At 41.2% G+C, this 27,140-nt stretch overlaps 1 protein-coding gene across 1 annotated transcript in view; it reads left to right on the top strand.

Moving 5' to 3' along the window:
- Nucleotides 1-688: 688 nt before the first annotated feature.
- The window catches only part of LOC128733816 (phospholipase D2), a 28,014-nt gene continuing 1,562 nt past the window's right edge, over nt 689-27,140 (top strand). Inside the window, exons 1-7 of the mRNA XM_053827625.1 lie at nt 689-825; nt 23,217-23,613; nt 23,683-23,872; nt 23,932-24,114; nt 24,273-24,941; nt 25,105-25,215; nt 26,362-27,130. Of these exons, the coding sequence (XP_053683600.1) occupies nt 23,222-23,613; nt 23,683-23,872; nt 23,932-24,114; nt 24,273-24,941; nt 25,105-25,215; nt 26,362-27,130 (2,314 nt within the window). The 5' untranslated portion in view covers nt 689-825; nt 23,217-23,221. The remainder of the gene's footprint in view (nt 826-23,216; nt 23,614-23,682; nt 23,873-23,931; nt 24,115-24,272; nt 24,942-25,104; nt 25,216-26,361; nt 27,131-27,140) is intronic.

Here is a 27,140-nt window from a genome sequence, read left to right as displayed (position 1 = left end):
AAAACTGCGGAAACACTGAAACAAAATCAATTTTTACTGCGAACAACACTGAAGTAATTTAAAATTTATTGTGATAGAATTAAGAGGAACATTTTATCCATTTCCTCATTGAAGTTTGCAGTATTTTTGTAAATAAATTTTGTTTCCGATATCTTGGTAAAATATTTTTGAAACTAGTTTACTATGAAATGAACATCTTCGCCGTATATTACGAAAAATAAACATGTTTTGAAGCAGTCCGGTAATTTATTATATCCTGATAACAATGTGTGACTTGTTATCTCTTATTAACAAGAGATATAACAATACCTATGTCTTATTTTATTGTTACAGCGTCCAGGGTATAGTAGTGTCCTCTCGAAGCAAACCAAATTTAGTTTCGACGACATTAGTTCTTTTTCGTTGCATTTGCCAAGTCCTAACCGTTTGTCTGATTTCATTTAGCAATGGAATATAATAGCAAGCAATAACTAAAACGGACCCCATAATAATTCTCACAAAAAAGTTTGTTTTTCTCTTCTCTCGCGGGGCTCTGGCTCTGACGGTCGACGGATTGTTCCTATAAGCAGGCAGACGCGCCCAATGCGAGTCTAGCACGGTGTACCGCTGGTAAACAGAATGCACACTCCTCCAGTCAGTCAGGCAGTCAGTCAGTCAGTCGCACTCAAACCACAGTCGCTCGTGATCGTGTTTTATGTTGGCTCGAGTTGGATCGTCAGTGACCTCGTCGTGCATATGTAGTGTGTAGAGCAGTGTTATTTTTTATTTTATACATTTATAATTACTTGGGCTCTTGCCGATTGCCGATTGAAGAGTTCGAATTGTGTGAGTGTTTGATAACCATTTATGCATCAGTAGGGCATTCATGATCATCCATATTACTCAATGAGGTGTGTTTGTTTGGTAATCGACCTCGTAAAGAGCGTCAAATATCAAGGACAATTTTATGCTCTAGATGAATGGCGTGTAATATACGACAAATATGAGTCACTCGACAGGTATTTGAAATACGATGATCGTTTGTTTCAGTGAAGTTATCACGTCGTAGAACTGTAAGCAAAGAGGTGTGTCGTTTCATCAAAATTAAAAGCCCTTGATAAGTACCAAATCGCCGACCCCGATTCGGAGAAACGAAAATAAACTTTTTTCTGTAACCTATGCTTGAGTTATAAATTGTGTCAAAGAAAAAACAAACCAAGTGTTGATTTTTGTGCGTGTTGGTTGTGTGTGAAAGTGAACTGATTTTGATTCCGTTTATTGCTGTTTGGACAGAAATGATGGATAGAGATGAGTGTCAGTGCGTTGCTGATTTCTAACGAGTGCCTTAATTTGCAACGGAAATTGTGGATAAACTTGTGTCGGCTACTTGCCAAGAAGGTGCCATTTAAGTGATCGATTGAAAGTATAGCATATTCGTTTGTTTGCTGTGTTTGCAATTTATTCCTATCAGTAGATCTGGCGGGGGAAAACAATCTTTAAGACTCATTAAGTCAGTTCATGTAATTCTTGATCTGCTAGGTAATTATCTAGGTATCTATAATGGTTGTGTCTGTGACTTGCTGCTTTGGAATGAAAAAATCAAGAGGGGAGATTACTATGCAATTGAGTTTCAAAGATGCAGAGAATATCTCAAACGTCAATTATGCATCGAGTTAGTTAGTATCTATCTTAACCTGTTGCGTTCCGAGAAAACTTAACACGAGAAAACTCGTTAGCTCTTTTCAAACAAAGAACAGCATCTAACCTGATAACTACAATTAGATAGTGAAACGGCATGCTACAGAATCGAGCATGGAGTTCATAGTCCTACGTCAACCATGCGGTCGTTTCTTGGACACCACATTCCAACTTTTACTTCGTAGTGAAAATTCATGTAATAGGGCTTTCAAGTCCGGTCAGTAATCAGTTTTGTTTTATATTAAAATCCAGTGTTTTTTCATCCACTTACACTTCCATCGAAGACGCAAAGATAATAATGGGATTAGTGCGTTACAGATTCAGGGAATGGTTACGTTGTTTTTATATTTATTTATTTATATTGCTCAATCATTCATCTGACAACTTAATTAAAGGCTCTTGAGAGCAGCAGTTCTTTGAATTTACTACATGAAATATGGAAATTAAAATAATTGTATAAACTGTTAAATAAACATTCATTCTGGCCATATTCGGTGCGTCTAAAGTCCAGTCGAAGAAACTCTGTTTCGTAGGAAACTTGGGATGAGACTGATGTTGATTTGAGCCAGGATCGTTGGGCAATCTAATTCGCCCACTAAAACCTCTCTAATGAAGAGGATTCTTTCAATTTTCTGTCGTCTTTCCAAAATGTCAAACGACAGCGGTCTTGATACGGAGGCAGATCGTATGTGTTTCTCCATAGAAGATATTTAAGCGCGTATCGAACGAATCTACGCTGGATGGCTTCCAATCTGGACGATCAAATCAAATACCTGTATAAGGGCTCCACACTACAGCTGCGTATTCAATTATGGATCGCACAAGAGAGTAGCAAAGAGCGCGCAGGCAATATGGATCTCGAAATTCCTTGGTGACTCGAAAGATAAATCCCAAGTTTTTGTACGCGAAGGTCTATCATAACTGAGGCTCTATCCAGTGACTCGCCATCGATCGTGTAGTTCCATTGAATCGGTTGTTTTTTTTTGCGGCTGAAAAAGATGACCGAGCATTTACGTACATTGATGAGGAGCTCGTTCGTTTTGCGCCAGTCGACGAAGTTGTTGAGCAGCCTTTGAAGCTCGCGACAATCTTCATTAGACTTTACACTGTGGAAGATCTTCAAATCATCCGCATACAAAAGTCTGCACCCTCGAGGTAACACAGCGCATACATCATTGAAGAATAGTGAAAACAACAAAGGGCCAAGATTGCTACCTTGCGGAACACCAGATCGATTAGAAAATTGATTCGAACGTGCGCTGCCCAGTCTGACAGAAATACGCCGGTTAACCAGATTTGACCACACGGTCAAAGGCCGGCTTCAGGTCTGTGTAAACAGTATCTATTTGAGTGCCGTTTTCCATGTTCTGGATGCAGAATGATGTGAACTCTGTGAGATTTGTGGTGGTCGATCGTCCTGGAAAAAAAGCCGTGCTGGTCACAGGAGGTATGACGCTTTACTTCCTAAAATAGCAGCTTATTTACGAGAGTCTCCAGTAGCTTCGATCCTGCGCATAAAGAGGTAATTCCTCGGTAGTTTTCCACAGCCGTGTGATCGCCTTTCTTAAGCACAGGAAACAAAAATGATTCCTTCTAGGCATCTGGGAATGATGATTGATTCAGCGACAAGTTGCAAATTGCGGTTAAGGGTGCACATAACGTACGTGCATAGTTCTTAAAGATGATTGGTGGTATACCATCTGGTCCCGGTTGCAAAGACGGTTTTAGCTTGTTAATTGCAGGTGCAACGTCTGATTCGGAGAAGGAAATATTTCGCATGTCGCATATTTTTCTAGAGAGTAGATATCAGTTTCTCAAAACTATCGTTTCATTACCAGCTATTACTACCAACTGGTGTTTTGGAAAATCTCATATGTTTATAGAGCATTATCCAACAAACATTTTTGCTGCAGAACAGCTTATCAAGCGCTTGTTACCCGGTAATTGGCCATACAACAGTTGAATAAGTTACTATCCAACAAAAAAGTTTGGTGGGTATGTCATCTAAAGCTTCTGATCAATTATATCACCTATTACCGTTGCCCCCGTTCGTTTGACCGTGTTTAATCTGAATACTTTTTAATTTGAACCCCGCTGATTTGCACGACGTGCTAATGAAAAATGGTTCAAATGTCATTCTCAACATGACATCATTTGCTTATGCTGACAATGCACATAAACACGATTTATTTGTACTGATCTAGCGTGTTTAATCTGCTTCACATTACGTTTTCCCAACGATTATGATAGAAATCCGTTAGGAGAATGAAATATTCGCCGCTTGCAACTGCCAACTGAATCAAACCACCAAAGCAATAACAAAGAGCAGGGCGGCCAGTTCATACAAGTTTCAGCATATTTAGGATTGCCAGCTGTTCAAATTAGAAACTATAACGGGGTTTGCATGAGGAATTGTTCAAACGAAGGGGGCTTCACTGTATTTTGATAACCTTCATATGAACATAAATATGAGTGAAGTTTTACACCTTTACACAGATAGCTAACGATTCTTATCGTATATCTGAGTATTCTCGAAATACCAAAGTAACTAACAAACTTCGATGGCGTTAGAGAAAAAAACTGCAGGTCTAACAACCACATTTTTGGTTACTGTTTAAATTGACACGAACAATAGAAAAAAAGCTAATAACACCAGGACAAGAGAGTAATATCAAAATATCAAACTATCAAATCTGTAACAAAAACACTACCATGGAGTGCAACTGATTGCAGTTGTGTTGGCATTAGGTGAGTAGGTATGCATATGGGAATTGATTACGGTGCCGGTTAAATAACAAAAATAATAATAACACTGGCGGTAGCGACGATAGCAACGAGCGATGTATATTTCGCCGATGCTACCAAGCAGGCTACTGACCAGGTGGGTGAAGCTGAAAAAGCAGGAAGTGATCTTTTTTACTGTGCCATATAAGTCGTGGTTTTGCTTACACATTTGGGCTTGTACCATTCAAAAATACGCTTGTGAATAATAATGATCACCAAATTGCTTTCAAGAGGATAACTATTTTTCAGCTTATACTGCTCTTTTCAGTCACTTTCTGCTTGTTTTTTCTTATACATATATGCGGACATCTTTTGTAAGTGTAAAAGCAACCAAAGCTGTATAAAGTAAACTCTAAGTTAGTGTTTGAATAAGCGACTCTTAAGCTAGTTTAAGTTCTTCAAGTCAGCTCTGCCAGAAGCTGATAAACAAGCGTGATCCTTTTGTTCAACAACCTACTTCTAAATAGCCATATAAATCGAGCAACTTTTTAAGGCTGCTTGAAGGTATTAAAGTGGCTTTATAAACTAGTTCAAGCGATAACTGATCGATATTAACGACTGATTTAGGTGTTACGATATTCTCATTATCCGTCCTGCAGATGCAGATTGGACGGATCATACAGTGACAGTGACTGCTTATGGATGAGAAGATGGCAGTTCAATTCTTAAATAAGATATGGAGTGATGTGAAGCGGGATGATGAGCTCAACGAAGATGAAATCGAAAATACTTTAGGGACAAGAAGGTCTTGGTATTAAACATATTTGCTTGAAAATGGAAACTGAGAGAACCCTGTTTCAACCCCGACCTCAGGACCTGGATGTCAGAGTAAACAGGGGCTCTCACAGTGTCTAGTTGCATGCGTGCCGGTCGAATTCCGGCGGCCTCTGATATAATTGGGCTAGTCGGCTCGTGGGCGGTCTATTTACGCGGCAATGGAAATTCTTCAGGGGACAGAAAACTGAGAAATCCTCGCAGACGCCTGATGATTCAGGCTAAATAGACCCCTGCTTCTACTTCGCCTCAGGACCGAGATGACGTGGACGACAGAAAGCAGTACGGCTGCAACGGTTTGTTCTGAAGGTCCCGAATGTTTCAGAATGTTGATTTGTCCTGAAGGTCAACTGAGTCAGAAGCGAACCGCGGCTCTAATGCGACCTAGTTGCGTACGCCCCGGTGTCGCAGCTATCCGATGGAATTGGGTTAGTAGCCGATTTCCACGGATTTCCATCGTTTTTGAATGTGACAGGCAACGTATTGTATCGCGATTTTGCGAAATAAGAGAAAGAAACTGTGACTTTGGGTCGAAATATCGATTCGCATGTTATGATTGTTGTGCTTATTTGGTTTCGAGGTACGATTTACTTACTTACTTATGTGTACATGTCCGCCGGTCCGGCAGAACAAAGTGATGAAATCAGAGATCTCCACTGCTGACGGTTACCCGCCATGGTTTTTACCTGTCCAGGACAGGTTCACGTCTACAGCCCGAATGTCGTTGGCTAAGCTGCGTCGCCATGAGCTGCGTCGCTGAGACGCACTACGTTTCGTAGGCATACAGCAGTGCGGACTTAACGTTTAGATTAAAGATTCGGATTTTTGTACGTAGAGTGATCTGGTTTGAGTGCCAAATGTTTCGCAGACCTGCAAAGGCACCTTGGCCTTCCTGATCCGTGAGGTTATATCAGGCTTGGTACCACCATCGGGCGTTCTCTGGCTACCAAGATATTGAAAGGCGTCTACCTGCTCAACTTGGTGTTCCGCTACTGTGAAGTTGGTGGAATTGTCAGTGTTCACTACCATAGACTTAGTTTTTACTACATTGACTGTGAGACCTGCTGCCTGGGAGTTCTCGGAGAAGTAATCTAACTTGCTCTGTATATCGTTTCGGCGTTGTGCGAGCAAGACAATGTCGTCGACTAGGTCGAGGTCATTTAGCTGCTCCATCGTCAGAGGATGCCAAGAGAATCCTCGATTTGGTCTACTGTCATTTGCTCTAACTAATATCTCATCCATTACGATGAGAAACAGAAGCGGTGATAAAATGCAGCCCTGTCTCATGCTAGCAGTAACTCTTATGGCGTCTTGCGAGACGCCGTCGTGCAAAACCTTGCACGAAAACGCCTCGTACTGAGCCTCGATGAGATGGCCTAGCTTATGTGGAACTCCTTTTCACCTAAGTGCACCGCAGCTGTTTTCGTGATTGAGTCGGTCGAACGCCTTTTCGAAGTCAACGAACACCAGCAGACGAGAGTCCTGCAATTCGTTGAACTACTCCAATATAATGCGGAGTATGGTGAGTATGCGGAGTATGAGTGGTATGGTCTACACATGAACGGCCAGCATCGAGGTATGATGCTAATCTAAAAACAAACCAGTTGTAAGTTCGAATCTGCTGCTAGATAGGATTGTTGCACTAACCGTGCAACTGTCCTGTACTCTAATAGCCGGCTATGCAGTCTGTCGGTAAGGAACGGTCAAGTCTCAGAAAGGACGTTTAAGCCCAAGACTGTTTTTGTGTTGAGATACGTGTTTGTATTATGCAACATACTGTGCATTTGTATTTCGCATTGTAACTCCCGTAATGCTGATATCGGCAGTACAAATGCATCAGATTCACTGTATGGGTTTATTGCTGGATACAGGCGTCGCTTTTTAGAAATAGCCTTTAAACAGCCGTTCCGTAAACGTTGTAGTGAGTTCATCTGTGCTTTACCTGCAGCTCCGCATATCGAGATTATGTACGAAGAGTCGAATATAAGCTCTAAGTATTTAAACTTTTCTTTTCGGAGGGTTTTAATTGTGTTTACTACCATATTGACACTAGTAACAGATGTAGATCATGGTGTTCAGAACATCATAACTCATGCTTTATTTACATTAAGAGATAGAGGGTTTTCAGTGAAATACTATCGGCAGCGTTGGATCAGAAGTATGAAGTATCATCAGCGAATAAGAGCGGGTTTCCGTGTAGCTTTAGATTGGCTATATCATTTGTATAGATTAGGAAAAGTAACGGCCCTAGATTGGTTCTTTGTGGAACACCCACTACTAAAATGCAAAGACTCTTTACTCTATTGGTCTCGATATATTGAATTCGTCATGGAGATAACTTCACTGATTGGCGATGCTCTGTATGCCATAGTAGCTGAGTTTCCGAAGCAGAATTTGGTGATCGACAGTGTCGAATGCTTTTCCGAGATCAAGGAATAAAACTCCCCTTAACTTTCCAACGTCAAGACCTTTGGTGATATCGTCAACAAGGTCACAGGTAGTAGACAAGGTATTCGAGCGAGTGCGGTAACTGTATCCAGCTTTTTTCGAACCAAAATGGCGGACCGCATAATCTGTGTTTGTAATATTTGAACAGCATTTTTGACATTTCCCAAACGCGTCGCACATTTTCTTTCCGCACGTTCTCGGTAAAATTAAAGGAACGTGCGGAAAGAAAACGCGCGATGTATTACAGAAATGTCAAAAATGATGTTCAAATATTACGAACACGTGTCATGCCGCCCGCCATTATGGCCCGTAAAAAGCTGGATAGTGTGCCGTTTGTTGAAGAACGTTTGCAATCCTTTTGGTTCACAAAGGTAGAATAAAATAAGTTTTAAAAGTGTTTTATCAGTCTAAAACTTAGGTACAACTCATCCTTGGGGCGAACCAACCAACGGTTGAAAGCCCCATCAAATAGTAAATAAATAAATAAATAAAATAGGTACAACTCAACTGAAATGCTAAGAAACCGCTATCGACGACACTTTAGTAGACAATTTCTAGGATTTGAGAGGAAGAGAAACCATCGGAAGAGTTAATGCAAGGTGTATCCCATATATAGAAAGGATGATCGCCTAGATTGCTGTAGTAAATACACTACAGCATAACACTGATCAACGCCAGCCACAAAGTGCCTTTCCAGATTGTCTAATAGCCATTGTCTAATAACAGTGGGCTGTGATAAGGTGATGGAGTGACCCGTATCCAGCTTTTTACGAGCCACAATGGCGGACGTGTTCGTAATATTTGAACGGCATTTTTGACATTTCAGTAATACATCGCAAGCCATGTTTCCGAGCGTTCACGGTAAAGGTTTGCCATGGTGCCATGGATTGCGACTATCCAGTTTTTTACGAGCCATAATAGCGGACCGCACAATCTGTGTTCGTAAAATTTGAACAGCATTTTTGACATTTCTTAAATACGTCGCACGTTTTCTTTCTGCACGTTCTTGGTAAAATTAAAGGAACGTGCGAAAAGAAAACGTGCGATGTACTACAGAAATGTCAAAAATACTGTTCAAATATTACGAACACGAGTTATGCCGCCCGCCATTATGACTCGTAAAAAGCTGGATTGACGGCGATGAACTCGGAATGGTTGGGAATGGTGGTTCATATATTTAGAATTTCTGGGATTTCACCGCCGACAATAATACGAGCTGGAAGTTGGGCCTACTTTTCTCTCCGCAGTGTAGCATATGAACCACGAATTACAGGTACTAGAGTGACTATATATAGAGTGGCGACAATGTCAAAATTGGAATGATAATTATCTGTCAGTGTCATTCCAATCGAGCAGACGACCAATCCAACGCGTATGCAGGAAAGAGAAAGAAAATAAGCATTGCTAGCATTGCATACTTTTGGGATGTCGCCATTCTGTATATAGTCACTCTAACAGGTACCATTGAAGATTCCCATCATACACCTGGTAAAAGCTATGGTGGGTCGACTACGTCGCAAGGACGCTGGATGACTGAGCAGCATCGTCAACATACAATGTTTTGCTTTGTTGGACCAGGGTCGTACTTCGAGATTAACTAGTATGATTTTGTGACAATAATCACGACAAAACCAAAAGCTAGCTTCCGTATATCGTCCTTCTTAATTCTGTAGAATTGGTTTCTGCTGCAAAAGTGCCAAAAATGGTTTCTCTTGGTCCTAGTTTCTAACTCTCCACATTATCAGAAGCGGGGTCCAGTAATGTAATGGGGATTTCAAGAGTTTTGAAAGCCTAGGTTTAAAGCCTACGGATCGCCCTTCTTTTGTGATTGCGAGGCATTTAAAAAAGGGAAAGATAAGTGCCGATCGCATGGCCTCTTTTTGACTTCCAGCTACTTGTACATATATTAGCGGTCCGGAAATTCACAATTATCAAAGAAACAATGCTTTTTTTAATCTTATCTTATTTGAATCTCCCCTGCCAACCTTATAGTTAGTCTTTAGGTACAACACTGGTCTAACAAGCCAGTCGTCGTATGTTTGAATCTCGTATGAGAGAGACTGCTTGCGGTTAGAGTCAACATGCTCATAACACTAGCCCCGCAATTATCCTACATACTAACAGTTGGCTGTGAAGTTTGTCGAATAAAAATCGTATCAGATTCCGATTCTCAATACAGCGTCAGGATTTTGCTTGACCACCATTTCTTAAACTCTCAAGGCTGATTCTGTTACGACACGGAAAATGTATGTCAAGTTTGATGAAGAATCGTCCTGGCGTTTCGGAGTTTTGGTGGAGCAAGCAAACGTACATACATTGACTTTTATATAAATAGGTATGTGATTTGCGATGAATTTCATGTGTTTTAAAATGTGTAAAATCATAAATAATCAAATGTTCAGTGTTTGAAAATATAGTCAATCAATGTATTCTAGTGAAAATCCAGACGATTAACAAAAATCACAGTAAATTGAGTTAAATTTACCTGTTGTCTGCACTTTATGCAAATACGTAACATTCAATGTATGACGGCACAATGCTAAAAATAAGTGAGCATAAGACATGGTTAAATCTGGAATTCTTGGTGTCTATTTACAGCAGATTATTTGCCTGAATAATATGCAGATGCGAATTGAAGGTCAATGTTTCCAGACGTAGAACCTCTGCTGAACGTGACACAGCACACACTCGTTGATAAGTAACCGCGATTGGCGAAGCGCTATTCACCATTTGACAAAGATGAATCCTAATGAAGACACGTGCCGCTGCAGCGGTTTCTTATCATGCCGAATCAACGTGTATTTTTACATAGGCCAAGTTGCGTAAAACTATAGTTTGCTTATCAAACTAAACTAAAAGCTATGCGATAATACAATACGCAGGGCTTACCAACACTTGCCTCCGCACTGATAGCGCAGGACTGCCGCAGAACTTCCCGTACCTCCAGGTGCCCTGCATAGCGCATACACAAATGATAAGTTGTACTCTTTTTTATTTAGTATTATTTCGACTGTCGCGAAACGTAGACGCCATAACAGAGACTTGCCGGCCGGTGACTAATCGTACAATTACAGCAGTACTACACTCGGCGCGGTAGTACTCTGCAGTGTTACTTGTCTTTACTTTTGGAATTAGCACTTCGGTCGGGAACCGAAATGGAAGCGCATTTCAAGCGAAGGCCCGTTCATCGGAGTATATCGTTGTTACTTAAAGATATCGGTGGGTGCCAAACGGAACGTTCTAAATTTTTTACTACCTGATGGGTCACTAATTGCTGAATTAATTTTCATGCTCCGTGAGCTGATAGTTCTGGTCGATAAAAAAAATTGTGTTACTTTGCAAATAAAATCCACTGCTGGAATCACCTTTGTAGATTAACAGGTGTTTGCCAGTGCCTTTAGATAAGGAAGCAAATAATGCGATTAGTGGTTCCTGTTTGAGAAAAGTTGTGGTCTCTCACGATTTTTTAAACTCGAATTGTCTGTGAAGCGGGGTTTCCTCAGTTAGCTGAGATGAGCCATAAAGAAAAAAAAAGTGACGTGCTATCATAGTCGTTTGTGTTTAATCATTTGGAATCAGCTGAATATACCTACGCATTTCGAGCTTTTTTTATTCTGGATGGCAGATTATTATTACAGCTATGTGGCGTGAAGAGATACGACAGCTATCGATTGCTGTAGTTGTTATCAACCGAAGGAAAGTGTATAGAAAATGTTATATTTCGCATGGTCTATGTATTAGAGTGATAATGTTTTTTAGACCTCCACAAGCGCATTAATATTTCGATTCTAGTTCATATTACTTAAAAATATTATGCTAAAGCCATATATATTGTGGTTCTAGAGTTGCGTTGAATCTGGGCTCGGTAAAATTAACGAATTTCCTTCATCTCATAGATTTTTATTGAAGGAAAATTTATGTGGTAAACTTGACATTCAAGGGTGAGCTATAAATGGTAATTCCCTGTGGTACCATTAACTCCGCACTTCACGAGATAATTTCAAAGATTTGGGAGGAGGAGAACCTACCGGAGGAATGGATGGCTTGATTGCTGTAATTGCCGCGGCATTACGCTGATCAACGCCGTCTACAAGCTGCTCTCCTAGATTTTGTTAAGACTTACTTACTTACTTATGTGTCCATGTCCGCCGGTTCGGCAGAACAAAGGGATGAAATCAGAGATCTCCACTGCTGACGGTTACCCGTCATGGCTTTAACCTGTCGCCAGGGCAGGTTCTCGTCTACAGCCCGGATGTCGTTGGTTAAGCTCCGTCGCCATGAGCCTCTGGGTCTGCCTCTTCTACGCTGTCCTTGTGGATTCCAGTCAAGTGCTTCTCTATAAACCTCGTTCGCTCCTTTCCTCAAGGTGTGTCCGATCCACTTCCACCTACGTTTACGAATTTCTGTGGCTATCGACCGGTGATGACATCGATGATGGAGTTCCTCATTGGATATCCAGTTGTTAGGCCACCAGGGCACGAATGATATATCGCAGGCACTGGTTAATAAATACCTACAGTTGTTGCGTTGTCTCCGCTGAGACGCACCACGTTTCGCAGGCATACAGCAGTGCGGATTTAACGTTTAGATTAAAGATTCGGATTTTTGTACGTAGAGTGATCTGGTTTGAGCGCTAAATGTTTCGCAGACCTGCAAAGTCACCCCTGGCCTTCCTGATCCGTGTGGCTATATCAGTCTTGGTACCACCATCGGGCGTTGTCTGGCTACCAAGATATTGAAAGGCGTCTACTTGCTCAACTTGGTGTCCCGCTACTGTAAAGTTGGTGGAATCGTCAGTGTTCACTACCATAGATTAGTTTTTGATACATTGACTGTGAGACCTGCTGCCTGGGAGTTCTCAGAGAAGTCATCTAACTTGCTCTGCATATCGTTTCGGCGTTGTGTGAACAAGACGATGTCGAGGTCATTTAGCTGCTCCATTGTCAGAGGATTCCAAAGCATTCCTCGATTTAGTCTACTGTCAATTGCTCCAACCAATATATCATCCATAACGATGAGAAACAGAAGCGGTGTTAAAATGCAGCCCTGTCTCACGCCAGCAGTAACCCTTATGGGGTCGGACAAGACGCCGTCGTGCAAAACCTTGCACGAGAACGCCTTGTACTGAGCCTCGATGAGATGGACTAGCTTATCTGGAACTCCTCTACGCCTAAGTGCGCGCCAGATGTTTTCGTGGTTGAGTCGGTCGAACGCCTTTTCGAAGTCAACGAACACCAACAGAAAAGAGTCCTGGAATTCGTTGATCTGCTCCAATATAAGCGTTGTGATATGGTCTACACATGATCCGCCAGCACGGAATCTAGCTTGCTGCCGCCGGAGAGTAGCGTCGGTCTTCTCCTGGATCTGGTTGAGAATTACCTTACAGAGTACTTTGAGAGTAATACAGAGCAACGTGATACCACGCCAGTTACCGCATTCAGTTAGGTCTCCTTTCTTAGGGACTTTGACCAATATGCCCTGCATCCAGTCCACCGGAAAAGTTGCGGTTTCCCATATATTGCTGAAAAGCTGATGCCTTATCTGGGTTGACAAAGATGGGTCAGCTTTGAGCATTTCGGCTGAAATACAGTCTATTTCTGGCGCTCTATTGGATTTCATACTCTTGATGGCTGCTACAATTTCATCCAGCGCACATAGGAGTATTTGACCCAAAAAGTTGGCCATAAGTCCGAAATATGAAATGCATGATTTTTATTTATATGTACATAGTATCTGTAATCTCAGCATAGCCTTCTAGTCACGTTAGTATGATTTTGAAGTGAATTCATGCTTTTCTTCGCTCAGCAAGCTGCCTATTTAGAACGCCATTCGGCAGTAAATTTTTTCGCTTTTAAAATGCGTTCTTCCGCTCGTTGGTGCAAAAAGCTAAAAATCCGAGTGAAATAGTGTCCATTCACTATGGATAAGTATTTATCAGCAAAGAAGAATGTTTTTCAATAGTTTTCATGTATAATTGCATAAAATAAATGAATGTCTTCGATACGAATAGTAATTACGAAAATTACCTCAAAATAATGGTAAGATCTTGATACTTTAATCAATGTTTTAGTAACCTTCCGAGCAAGTCCCGGCAAAATTTCAATCACCATCAGATAGGTCAAACATCACAGAATATAGTGGAATCGAAAAATCTTCCGCATGGTTCCGCTTTGTCGTTTTTTAGACATTTAATTATTTGAAGCCAGAAGTCGTGCGGGTAACACCGGCACTGGAGGCAAGACCAGCACCCATAGAGTTTTACTAGAATGCATTAATCAATTGTGTTATTAAATACTCAACATGTTTGTATTCATTATTTCAGATGTTTTAAAACAGATCGAGCTTACTATAAATCGTCAAATATCAAAATAATAAACAAAACAAACGCGATTGTCGCTGATGCGCAACCCGTTGTAACTTTTCGCGAGAAGGTTTTAAGCTTTATTTCTCAGAAGAAGTTTCAAACTAAATTTTAAGATTTTATATATTCTAGCTAGTATTGTTTTTCATTAGTGAGATTTAAGTAGAAATATGATAGATTAATAAATGTATAACAATCGTCTTCTTAAAAAACGTGCCATGGGAGTAAGAACGGCACCTTTCTAACGGGGTAAGAAAGGCATACATGCAGGTCGCCGGAAACAGTCACAATCTGCGTTTGTCTCGCCCTGAATTATTTCACACACTCGTTCAAAGTCATTTATAGAGAAAAAGATGTTATTCAATGTTACGGAGAACCCTCATTATGGTTACCGTACATGTACCGTATTAACCGTATTACCGTATTAAGGTATATGATTTGACTTCTATTGGGCTTGCCATCGAGTTCTAGAGTGATTAGAGGAAGTACACGATGGGCTAAGTTAATTTTAAATTTTAAATTTCGGTTTCAAACACTTTCGAAATTACAGACTAAACTTCGGAAGGTATATTTAAATTAGTCCTAATAAAAAACAATTTACTGTACCTACTAAATAAAACTTTGGTAGGAAATTTTCAAGAACACAATGCAACAGAGATGTTTTGAATAGACTTCTGCTTAGTTCGGATCCATTCCTTAGTAGCTCAAGGCCGATACCAAGAGAAAAAAGAAAACGTTTTTCAACCGAAACGTTGAAGATGTTGGAGGCAAATCCATTTCAAACTGAAGAACATGAGGAAAGCAGCGACTATGAAACAGAAGACTAGAATGTGATGCTTCTATACGTATACGTACACACCTACACATTTACATACATACATACACTTTTACATCACACATACACCTCTACATGCTCACATACATACAGATACACATACACATTTAATTTCTGATCATGTTTCATCAATATCGACTGGAAAGAAGCAATTTAGAATTTTGGCCAGCTTTTTGGGGCAAATACTCCTATGTGCAGCGATGGCGCCTCCGAGTTGACGCGATTAATTCGACGAATTTTGTTACGACGTCTATCCCTAAATAGCAAGAGAACCCGTAGGGCAGTATCAGGTAGGCATTATGAAGGCCCGTGCTGCTATGGGTCAAATTTTCACTATACGAAAAATCCTACCGAAACATCGGTAGTACAACATGCCCACGCATCATATTTTCGTGGATTTCAGGGCAGCGTACGATACAGTCGAGCCCCAACAACTATGGCATTACGAGAACGGTTTTCCGGACAACCAGGCGCGATTGATCAGGGCTACTCTGGGTCGAATGATGTGCTACATGCGTGTTTCGGAAAGGTGCTGCGGACAAATATAGTCCGGCTACATACAGAAAGCGGAGAGTGGCGGAGGTGTATAAACCACGAGCTGCAGGCACAACTTGGAAAGATTACCATCGTACACCTGGCGAAAGTTGGGAGACTACGCCTGTACATCCGTGCAGTGAAATCCGTTCCCTTTAAGAACTCCGGCATGGTCACCAGCAATAGAGGGGCAACGTACTAGATGACTAAACCAGGTTGAAGCCGACTTGCGTGTATCAAAACGCACACCGGATTGGTGACGAGTAGCCCAGGACCAAGTACAGTGTACTCTATGCTGCTTGAAGTGAGCAAGTACCATTAACAGCGCTTAAAGGGTATTCTTTTACTCAAGAACAATCAACTGGAAGAATGCTTCGTTTTTCCAAAGCAAAAATAGAGTAAAATATTAGACCACTGCTGAAAACCGTAAGTCAATATTACCTAAACAGAGTTTGAAGTCCTACAGTTATAACAATTAGTGCTTTTTACTAGCTCGTGGATGACCTGTGTTTGGTTGCATAAATATCACTTACTTCTAGTCTCAAATTCCTATCTGTTCACATTAAGCCGTATTGACTAGTGGTTTTCTGTAACATAGTAAACAATAATTGTTCATCGAATCGAATCTTTAACACTGACTTTAAGGTGATGTCCGAAATTTTCAATTATTCGATTACCGATTAATCGGTGAGCGTTGTCTGCACTAATCAATTAATTCAGCTATTCGTGCTAGTGGCGTTCGATTAAAAATATTCGAATATTTCTTTGAATAATTCGATTAATCGAACGATTATGAACGATTAACGAGCATTATTCGAGGATTATTCGTACTGCTTGAACTATTCGGTTAATTCAACTACTCGTGCGGACAGTATTCGTTTAAAAATTATTCGAATATTCCTCGATTCCTTCGATTAGTTGAATTAATCGAACGATTAACGGACATCATTATTTAAGACTGGAAGATTGGTGAATAACGAGATACCGAAGTCGCATGTTTATTTGATTCTACGATATGAATTCTATTAATAAAATTATGGTAATGGTCTGAAATTAAATGAAAAGGGAAACTTTTCCAAATTAAATTCCACTATTTATTTTTATTTGCGACAGATCCGTATTTCGCCTACGCTTGTCGCGACTAAATATAAATAGTAGAATTTAATTTGAATAATTTTTCTTTTTTATTTAATTTCAGGTTTCGTAATCTCTAAGACGCTCCAAAAACTTCAAGCAATTATAGTAATAGTGTTATTTATTTATATTTATCACGAGTTTGACGAGGAATCTTCACGAACATCATTTAATACAACATTCCGGTCTCCTCATAGATTGCATTATTGATCGATTAAACTTCGATAATGACTCACTTGAAAGAGTCATCTCTGCAGCAACCGTCGATCAATTCACTTGATTAGTTTTCTGCTGAGTGCTATGCAGCTATGTACAATTACCATAATTCTTTTATGATTGAAATAAAAATTTGTACACATGTTATGGTGGTTTTTAAGGGTTCTTCTTCTGTACCTACAAGGAATCGGCAATCGAAAAAAGCTGTTTGGTAGAACCGCTGACAGTGGATCGAATGTAGGTCTAAATTCCCCTGTCAGCGCTGGCTGCTTACAGGGTGAGGGGCCTGCCAGCTATTAAGAAGATCTGATTGTTCCGCGGGACAACATTCCGGATGCACAACACAATTTTATTGACTAGACTAATTATATTCACATTGAACAATTATAATACAAAATTCTGTATGGCTGTTAACGGCTTGTGTGCGCGGACCTTAGCCGTTAACTCTTCGTTCATATAATATAGGGTAAACGCACCATTAGTGGTGGTAGTACCAGTAGTGGTGGAAACTCGAATTACTCCATTATTTTTGCAGATTTTGGTACAAGTTTGATATTTATCAAATAATACTGTTACTGGTGGTTCGATACTTATCAAACTTGTACCAAAATCTGCAAAAATAAAGGAATAATTCAAGTTTCCACCACTACTGGTACTACCACCACTAATGGTGCGTCTACCCTATGTCCATAGGTAAAATAAACAATATGTGCTATAATAAAGACTAATTATTACTAAAATAAGTGATAAAGACTCATTACATAATCCTATAATCTAAAGCTTTATTGTTCATCGCGCACCAGACCGGCGTCGCTTAATAGCCGGTCGCTCACGGCAGAAAATCCCGACGCAGCGCAGGGATATTAGACTTATGGAGTCTCTGTTTTCATGTATTTCAGAAGTAGTTTTCTTTTGTTCTAGAAAGCTCAAATTTTTTTCTTTTCCATACTTCTTAAACAATCAAAAAACGAATAGAGTTAGGTACAACAGACAACTTCTTAGTTTTTGATCATAGAATGCAATAGAAAAATAAGCGCTTTTTCTAGCAATCGTGCGACTGTACGCATGTGCTGTCTACCTCAGTTATCGCTTAACTGGTGCTCATTTGAATTGCAGGGCACAATTAATTATGGTGACCTGAATATGATATAACATGGTGAATAAGTACCTACATTGATATTTATTTACATAAATTTTCAACCGATTCGATGATTTGAAATTTTCTTGATTATTTCGCGTTTTGTGAGTTATTTGTGAGTTATTCTGATTTACAATTTTCGTACATTTACATTATATTAGTTTAAAATGTCATTCGGCTGGGCAAACTAGGAAGCTTGAATCTTGATTAATGATATTTTGAAATTTCACAAATGCCTTATTGCAGTAAATGATTTTAGTTTTTGCGTCTTTATTATTTAATTAGGACTTACTTCAGTGGCTTGCCGTCTCAAGACGAAGCCAGTTGAATAAGGTTTCTCCAGTTAACTCGGTTGTGGACTACTAATTCTTTCTCCAATTTCTCGAACACCGAGTACTCTCCGCCATATCTCGCTCCACCTGGTCTAACCGTCTTGCTCGCTGTGCTCCTGGTCGTCTTGTTTCTAAAAGATTGGAGGCCACCACCATCTTTCGAGGGTAGTTGTCCGGCTTTCCTGCAACATGCCCTGTCCATCGTATCCCTCCAGCTTTAGCCACCTCTTGGATACTGGGTCGCCATAGAGCTGTGCGAGTTCATAGTTCATCCTCTGCTTTCCTGTACGCCTCCGAAGATCGTTCTTAGCACTCGTCTTTCGAAAACTCCGTGCACTCGCACTCGGTCCTTCTCTAGCACTGTCCATGTTTCATGCCCGTAGAGAACAACCGGTCTAATAAGAGTTTTGTAACAGAGTACACTTTGTACGGGGGCTTAGTCTGTTCGACCGCAAACTTATCGCCGTCGATCATTATACTACTGTCCAAACGGCGTCGGTCGGCCTCGGTTCTGCTGACCAGCATGTACTTTGCTTTAGACGTATTTACCTCTAACCAATCTGTAAAATAAATTTCTCTAAAAGTTAATGAAGTGAGTGATAGTCGGCGGAAAATGATTTGGGGCAGCATTGAGAACGGTGTTTGCTCGATAGTTCTCACAGTCCACCTTGTCGACTTTTTTGTAGATCGATCAGATAACCTCATCTTTCCACTCCTCCGGTAGCTGTTCCGTATCCTCAATTCTAACAATTAGCCGGTGCATACAAACGACCAGCTTTTCTGGTTCCATTTTAAAAAGCCCCACTCCGATGCTATCTTTCCCATTTGATTTGTTGTTCTTTAGCTGCATGATGGCCACCTTAACTTTGCCTATCGTTGGGGCTGGCACCTCATCCCCGTTTGTTGCACCGTCGAAATCGCTTTCTCCGCCACCAAGGTTGTTCACCTGGGCGTCATTAAGGTGTTCATCGAAGTGCTGCTCCCACCTATCGGTCACCTTACGATCGTCCGACAAAATAGCGTCATTCTTATCCCGACACATTTTGACTCGCGTCACAAAGCCTTTGTGGGATCCGTTCAGTTTCTGGTAGAGCTTTCGCGTGTTCTTAAAATGATGCAGCCGCTCCAACTCCGCATATTTCTGCTCTTTCAGGCGCTTTTCTCCCGGGAGATTCGGTTTCGTTGCATCTTCTTTTTTAATGTCTTTCCACGTTCTGACGTGTGGCATTGCGCATCTTGGCCGCCTGCGCAGCTTTCTGCTCATTCGTCACCCTCCTACATTCATCGTCAAATCAATTGTCCCGCTGATACCGTGCCACATGCTCGATGGAGCTCTCCGCTACACTGCTGGTGGCTGTTTTGATGGTGTTCCAACAGTCTTCGAGAGAGGCTTCGTCCAGCTCGTCCTCTTCCGGTAGCGCAGCTTCGAATAAATGCACGTAATTTGTGGCGACGTCTAGTTGCTTTGGCCGCGTGAGATCTAACCGAGGCGGTCCACAACGGAGAGTTTTGGGCGCATCTTACCCATCACTAGATAGAGGTCCGAGTCAACATTAGTGCTTCGATAGGATCTGACGTCGATAATGTCTGAGAAGTGCCGACGGTCGATCAAAATGTAGTCGATCTGTGATTCTGTCTTATTTGTTGACCTCCAAGTGTGCTTGTGTAGGAGTTTGTGCTGGAAGAAGATATTTGTCAGTTGGTGTGCGCTGAGCCCTCCAATCACCGGTTTGTGTTCCCCCTGCTGGCCGACCTGTGCATTGAAATCCCCGATGACGATCTTGAAATCATGTTCTGGGCAGCGGTCGTATTTACTGTCCAACTGCGCGTAGAATCCATCCTTGTCGTCATCGGTGAGGTGAGATCTGCGCACGTTGATGATGCTTATGTTAAAAAACCGGCCGCTGATTTTCAACCTGCACATTCGAAGATTGATTGGCCACCACCCAGGCATACGTTTTCGCATCTCGCCCATCACTATGAAAGCTGTACCCAGCTCGTGTGTGTTGCCGCAGCTCTAGTAGATAGCGAGTCTAATCGGAATAGAACAAAGCCACAAAAAAGTACTATGGGTTAGAAACGAGGAACATAGAACTGCCGATCTCTCAACCTTAAAGGGAGCACTCGAGTGCTCTCTGATGTATTGAAGAGTTCGATGCCGTAGCGCTGCAGGAGGTGTGCTGGAAGGGCTCAACGATACGTACGTTCAGAGACGGGCATATTATCTACCAGCAGTGCATAACTTTCAGCAGCTGCGGAAACAGGTGATTGGGTAATGGTCTGGTCAATCAATTCTCGAATATGCAAGCTGAGAATCAAGAACGGTTTCTTCAACATAAGCATCATTAACGTGCATTAACGACGAAGAGGAATTCTACGCGCAGTTGGAGCGTGAATGCTACCGCAGCTATTCAAAGACATAGACTCCTACACAAGCTTGTCCTCTAAGCTTTCCAAAAATGTATAAAACACTTAAAATTGCTTGAAAAATTATCGAGTTATTCATGATAGTATGTGTATACACCTAGTCAAAAAACGTTTTTTTGCAATAACTTGAAATTTTGGGGGTGTTGGGAAGATTTCAAATGTGTTTTTATGATGTACTAGGTGCGACTAACAACGTACACTAGGTCACTTGCAAAGTATATTAAAAAAAATTTTATTTGTCACACCGTGTTATTAAAATGGGATCACAGGAGCTGGCCTATTGTCTGCACCGGCTAATTGTGAGAATTTGAGAAGCAGAACAGCAATCGGAGGAGTTGAAAGATGGGGTTATCTAATTGTTCTACCAAGGAGGGCGACAAGGTTGACTGTGAGAACTATCGCGCGATCAGCGTTTTCAATGTCGCCTATAAAGTACTCTCCCAAATGATTTTCCTGCGACTATCACCAATTGCGAACAGGTTTATTGGATTTTATTAAACCGGCTTTGTTGACGGACGATCACCAACGTATCGAATATTTACACAGTGGCAGACCCTCCGAAAAGGTCGTGAATACAAAATACTCACGCACCATTCGATCATTGACTTCAAAGCTACATATGATACCATCAACCGAAAAGAGCTATGGAAAAGCATGGATGAAAAAAGCTTTTAATCTTCAATCTACGATGGATGGTGCACAGTGCTGTGTTCGAATTGCAGGTGGATTGTCGAGTTCATTTAAAATTGTACAGAGGGCTTCGTCAAGGTGATGAGCTCTCATGCCTGCTGTTCAACATAGTGCTACAAGGTGCTATGAACCGCGCGTATATAAAAACGCGGGGTACTATCTTCAATGAATCTAGTCAATTCGTCTGCTTTGCCGATTACTTGTATATTATCGCTGGAACATCTGTGTCAGTGGCTGAACAGTACACCAGTAAATTTCTACAAAAAAAATATGGTGGTGGTTCCATTTAATTGTAATACTTTTTGCGACCGTCAGCGGTCGCAAGGTTGTGGGTTCGAAAGATTTCTTTGCTTATTGAGTAAGTAGTTCCATAAGTCGTAGGTTGAGAGTACGTCGAGGCAATATATGTACGTCTACCGAAAGTATTACCGAGAGCTCTAGTTAGTTGAACACCCTTTATGTGTTAATATGGTAGCCTGATCTATTTTCTGTATCCAGGTAAATTAAGAATTCTATTCGGCCGTTCATTCTCAATAATGAACCTAATGAATAGTGCTAGACATATACATATAATTTGGATAGCTGAATTCTATTTTAGTTATATAGCTTTTCTGCCAACAAAAACATCTGCATATACCTATAGTAGCCAACTTCTGGGCGATGACATCATATGGGCTATGAATCATAGTGCTCAAGACGATTTTTATCTCTTCTAACAGGCACCGACAAAGCTGTGGTAAATTGAAAATGTTGTACATAGGGTACGGGAGGGTATTTTCGGCAGGTTTCTAAATTCAGCCTATTTTCCTTTTCTTTCGCTAATAGAAATACTTTGCCGATGCCAATTTTAATATTATATAACTATTTTCTCAAGACAGTAAGTAATCTACTGTTTTTCATTGAAAGAGCGTCAAAACCACCTGTTCTTCCACTAGAACTAGGCCATAGGCCGAAACTAATCTCCTGTACCCTATATACCTATAACACGGGATAAAAAGAGGTCAAAATGACTTTTGGTTGCAGTAAAGTCTCATTTAGAAAAGTTTAGATTTATATGTAGATAAGTTGTGTGATTTTTGAAATTTGAACGATTGTTTTGGTAGGGCTCAAAAATCTCAAGCTTTGAGTCGAATCCATTGTACTTTGTGTTGTTTAAGAAAATGATCGAACATTTGACTAAATAAACTACAGAAATAAAATAAAGCCGATGATGGTGACATGTATGGTCCACCTGTTTAAGTTTTTTGATTTTCTTCTAAACTGTTTCAACTCAATTTCGATAGGTAAAAATCTTATCGTAGGTGCAAGCCACCCGCAAAAAATAGCTGAGAAACTGCAATAGGCGGACAAAACAGTCCACTCGGGAGCTTGCTCTATATATGGAATACTCTTAAGGAGAAATGAGTCGCCATTGATTCTGTAAATTTCAAAAGCAGTTTGAACATAAAGTTAAATAAGTATATAAGTAATAAATTTTGTTCATGAAAATATATTCGCGGTGTTCAGATTGGCAAGAAGAATGCAGTGAATACATCTCTTAAAACGGAACCCCGTTTTTGGGTCCAAAAACTGCTTGCGAAATTGGGCTCTCCGATGAAAAGTTGATAACTGCTATTTTCATTTTAATTTAATTTAATTTAATTTAACTACTACTAGTTTATATTTAAAATATAATCTCAAAGCTATTATGTATGAAAACTTAAAAATTTGTCGTAAGAAATCATAATTAGGATGCCTATTCGTTGAAACAATATACCGATCTGTTTAAATCGTGTACCCATTAGGAATCACAACTTTATTTGTCCATCATCACTTGTAGAAAAAATACAATAACCATTTGTTGCAAATTCAATTTTGACCCTGCAGATGAAATGTCGCTTGCAGATGTCGGATCGTCGAATCCGGCAATAAACTGTGAGGACAACGGCACAGTCAGCACAGCACCGGTCGACGATATAGACCTAACCTTCGACAGCAGTTTGGCCTGCTACTCGTTGGCCGACGAGTACGATGAGAATCTCGGCTTTTCCGACTCGATCACCATCGTATCGATGGGTGGCGAGGGTCCCGTTCTGGTACAGCGAAAAGACGGAGATGTCGATAGTGTCACGACGGAATCGGAAATTCCGTACTCAAGCGTACATAGCCCACCGGTTAAATTTAATTCCATGCACAGGAACATCTTCGTCCCCGGTCTGGAAATCAACGTTGAGATTATAGACTACGAGCGCAGCTTGACGGCGCATATTCTAAATCCAAATCTGTAGGTTGTTTGGGTTATGTAATTGAACAATTTACTCCATTGATTAAATACTGCTTCTTTTTATCACAGATACACAATCAAATTCACACATGGTCAGTTCACGTGGACAATCAAAAAACGGTATAATCACTTTCGGAATCTGCACCAACAGTTGACCACATTTCGAACGTCACTCAACATCCCCTTCCCCACCAAGAGCCACCGGGAACGACGGACCAGTTTTCGGAATATGCACAATGTGCACCAGAGCACAGCTTCGGTTAGTCGATTGAAGTCTTAAGTTCTAAAAAGTGTTTTGATCAATTCACTTTCCTACAGCCAACGATGAAAATGAAGCTAGAGAAACCCAACAAAAAACGAAAACGTGGTGCTCTGCCAAGATTCCCACTGAAACCCGACTCTCTAGTATCGTTCGATGCAATTCCCGAACGCAAGAAGCAGCTTGAGGAATATTTGTACAACCTCCTGAACATTTCTCTTTATCGGAACCACCAGGACACGGTAAGTTGCCAGTGCTGGTTTAGTCCACAATTATTCTAGGAGATGTTGTTAGTTAAATCCAGCACTTTAATTGCGATCTTGTCATACTGTTGTATAACCAGGATCGCGATATTCTAATGTTTTCATAACAAGGAAACTACAATTTTCAATTTTTGCAGATAAATTTCCTCGAAGTATCGCACATTTCCTTCATCGCTGCACTTGGTGAGAAAGGCAAGGAATGTCTGGTAAAGAAACGCACAGGATCGACCCGTGCTGGACAAGCCGGATTCAATTGCTGCGGTTGTCTGACAGCCGGTTGCTGCATCCGGTGTAGCTACTTTTGTTCGGATGTTGTTTGGAGTAAGTGGCGCAACAGATGGTTTTTCGTGAAGGAAACCTGTTTCGGGTACTTCCGGCCGAAGGACGGTGTGCTACGATGTGTGGTACTCTTTGACCACGGGTTCGATATATCTTCGGGTATGTATAGTACGGGCATGCGCAATGGTTTGCAGATTGCGACCAACAGCCGTTACCTGGTTATCAAGCATCCTACTCGTCGGACGGCTAAGGAATGGATGTCCTTTATGAAACGGGTTGCAAACGAGACGGCACGTGACTTTACCATGCCGAATCCGCACCAGTCCTTTGCACCGAGTCGTCCCGGAATGCAAGCCGGATGGTTTGTGGACGGCGCTAGCTATATGAGCGCTGTTGCAGATGCCCTGGAGGGAGCGACAGAGGAGATTTTTATCACGGACTGGATGCTAAGTCCGGAGATTCATATGAAGCGACCAGCCCTCGACGGGGATTATTGGAGGTTGGACAAAATTCTCAAGCGAAAAGCGGTAAGTACAGGGGAATGTCGTTGCTATCATTTTCAAGCAGAAATCTTTCATTTTCACTATTTCATGCATGACTAGAAGAAGGATGGAGGTAATTTCACGTTCGTCGTATCTTTTTACTATTCTTTTGATATTTGTTCATCAATTATTGTTTTTTTCCTTTTAGGAACAAGGAATCAAAATATTCGTGCTGCTATTCAAAGAGCTTGACTTTGCTCTTGGGATTAATAGTTACTATAGCAAGCAGAAACTGGTGGAGCAACATGAGAATATTAAGGTAAGCAAATCAATGAAATTGGTTGATACAGTTGCCGATTAGCTCTACAAGTGAAAGCTTGGAGGAAATTAGATTAACAATCAGTAAGTTCAGAAAACCAAATATCTATATGAAAAATAGAAGCTCAAGAGAATACAACGTTTGCCTTATCCGGGCATTTACTATTGACGGTGATGAACTTAAAGTGGTTGATGAGTATTGGTATTTGAGATCACGGGTGTAAGTCAACGACGCCATCAAGCTGAAAATCCACCCTTCTCTGCCTTCCACAAGACATTTCGACCAAGGGGCATACATCACAGCAGGAAGCTGATAACTTACAAAACGCTACTATAACTTACCTATGCGCACTTGCGGTATTCGAACGAAAAGTGTTGCGGGCCATTTTTGGTAGAGTACAAACGAAAAGCGGAGAGTGACGATGCAAGCATTCTTTGGAGGATCGGTCACATCACCAGGATGCCACACGGCAGTGCAGCAAAATTTATTATTTTCTTGGTTCCAGGAATAAAAGAATGCAACGTACTATATGTGTTGACCAGATTTAAGCTAGGTTGCGCCTTTCAGCATCACTTTCTTTGTTGTCCATGATCCTTTTCCTGAGTATTAATTCAAATGCTCATCGAAGTGCTGCTTCCAGTTTTCGATTACCTCATGATCGTCCGTCGAGATGCTTTCTTCCTGATCCGTCACAAAGATTGCAAGATGAGCTGTTTAGTGAAGAACTTTTACATCTCATGTGAAAATTACGCTTACTGTCTTTGCTTTTGTCTGTATCGCTTTAGTACTCTATTCACGTTCACGCGCAACATTTTTCTCATCCAGAACCTGTTAATACTCGCTGTCACTGCACTCTCCGTTCGCTCAGCCCAGGTTGTTCCCCCGTAGTTAATTGCTACTTAAACATCCCTAAGCATTGGTTCTGAAGTCGTAGATGTCCGAGAAATGCCGACCATCTATCAAGACATGGTCGATTCTGGATTCCGTTTGTTTTGGTGACTTCGAGGTACAGCTGGGGTACAGCTTCGAGGTATTACGGGGGGTGTCATATACTCGCTCCAGCTGCGTGCAAAACATTCAGGGGTTCATCGGACATAACTCCCAATTCCAAGTTTCGGCTCCAAACTAAATATTAATCTCTTTCAGGTGCTCCGACATCCGGACCATGCTCGGGCCGGTATCCTTTTCTGGGCACACCACGAAAAGTTGGTGATAATCGATCAAACGTACGCATTTGTCGGTGGGATCGATCTGTGCTATGGCCGATGGGATGACTACAAACATCGACTAACCGATTTGGGGAGCATTTCCAGTAGCAACTGCAGTTCGGTCAATAATACCACGATGCGAAAACCATCCACGGTCGTAGAACTGGACGGAGGAGGCGCGGTATCGAATCTGATGAGAGCATCGAAAAATATTGCGGAAGCAACGGCACTGGATACGGTCGACAGGGGATTGCCGGTGCTGGAGCCAGGGGAAAAGTTGCTCGTCGCGGCCGCACAAAAGTTGAGCCAATCACCACCACAGAAAAATGAAACCGAGGGGATACCGGAAAACATAAAGAAGGATACACCCGAAATGGAACGAAAGAATATCATGGGAAAGATTAAGGACATGGGAAGAGATCTGAAGAATAGAATTATCTTATCTGATAGTGAAGGAGAGCAACCCGGGAAAAGCAGTTCTAGCAGCCCCGGCTACTTATCCGACGAAGAGAGTAGGAAAAAGAGCAATTTGGAAAAGGAAGAAGCTGTGCCAACTAATGAAGTGCCTCCTAGCGAAGTAACAAGTCCAGTTCCGTTCAAAAGTAAAATCGTGTTTGAACTGGATGGACAAGCTAAACTCTGGATCGGAAAAGATTATATTAATTTTATCGTGAAGGATTTCTCTAATCTAGATATGCCTTATGTAGGTAAGTAATC

The sequence above is a fragment of the Sabethes cyaneus genome, chromosome 2 (genome assembly GCF_943734655.1).
Source record: "Sabethes cyaneus chromosome 2, idSabCyanKW18_F2, whole genome shotgun sequence".
NCBI classification, from domain to species: Eukaryota; Metazoa; Arthropoda; class Insecta; order Diptera; family Culicidae; genus Sabethes; species Sabethes cyaneus.
Note: the sequence above shows the minus strand (reverse complement) of the source record. Positions and strands in the feature narration are given on the sequence as shown.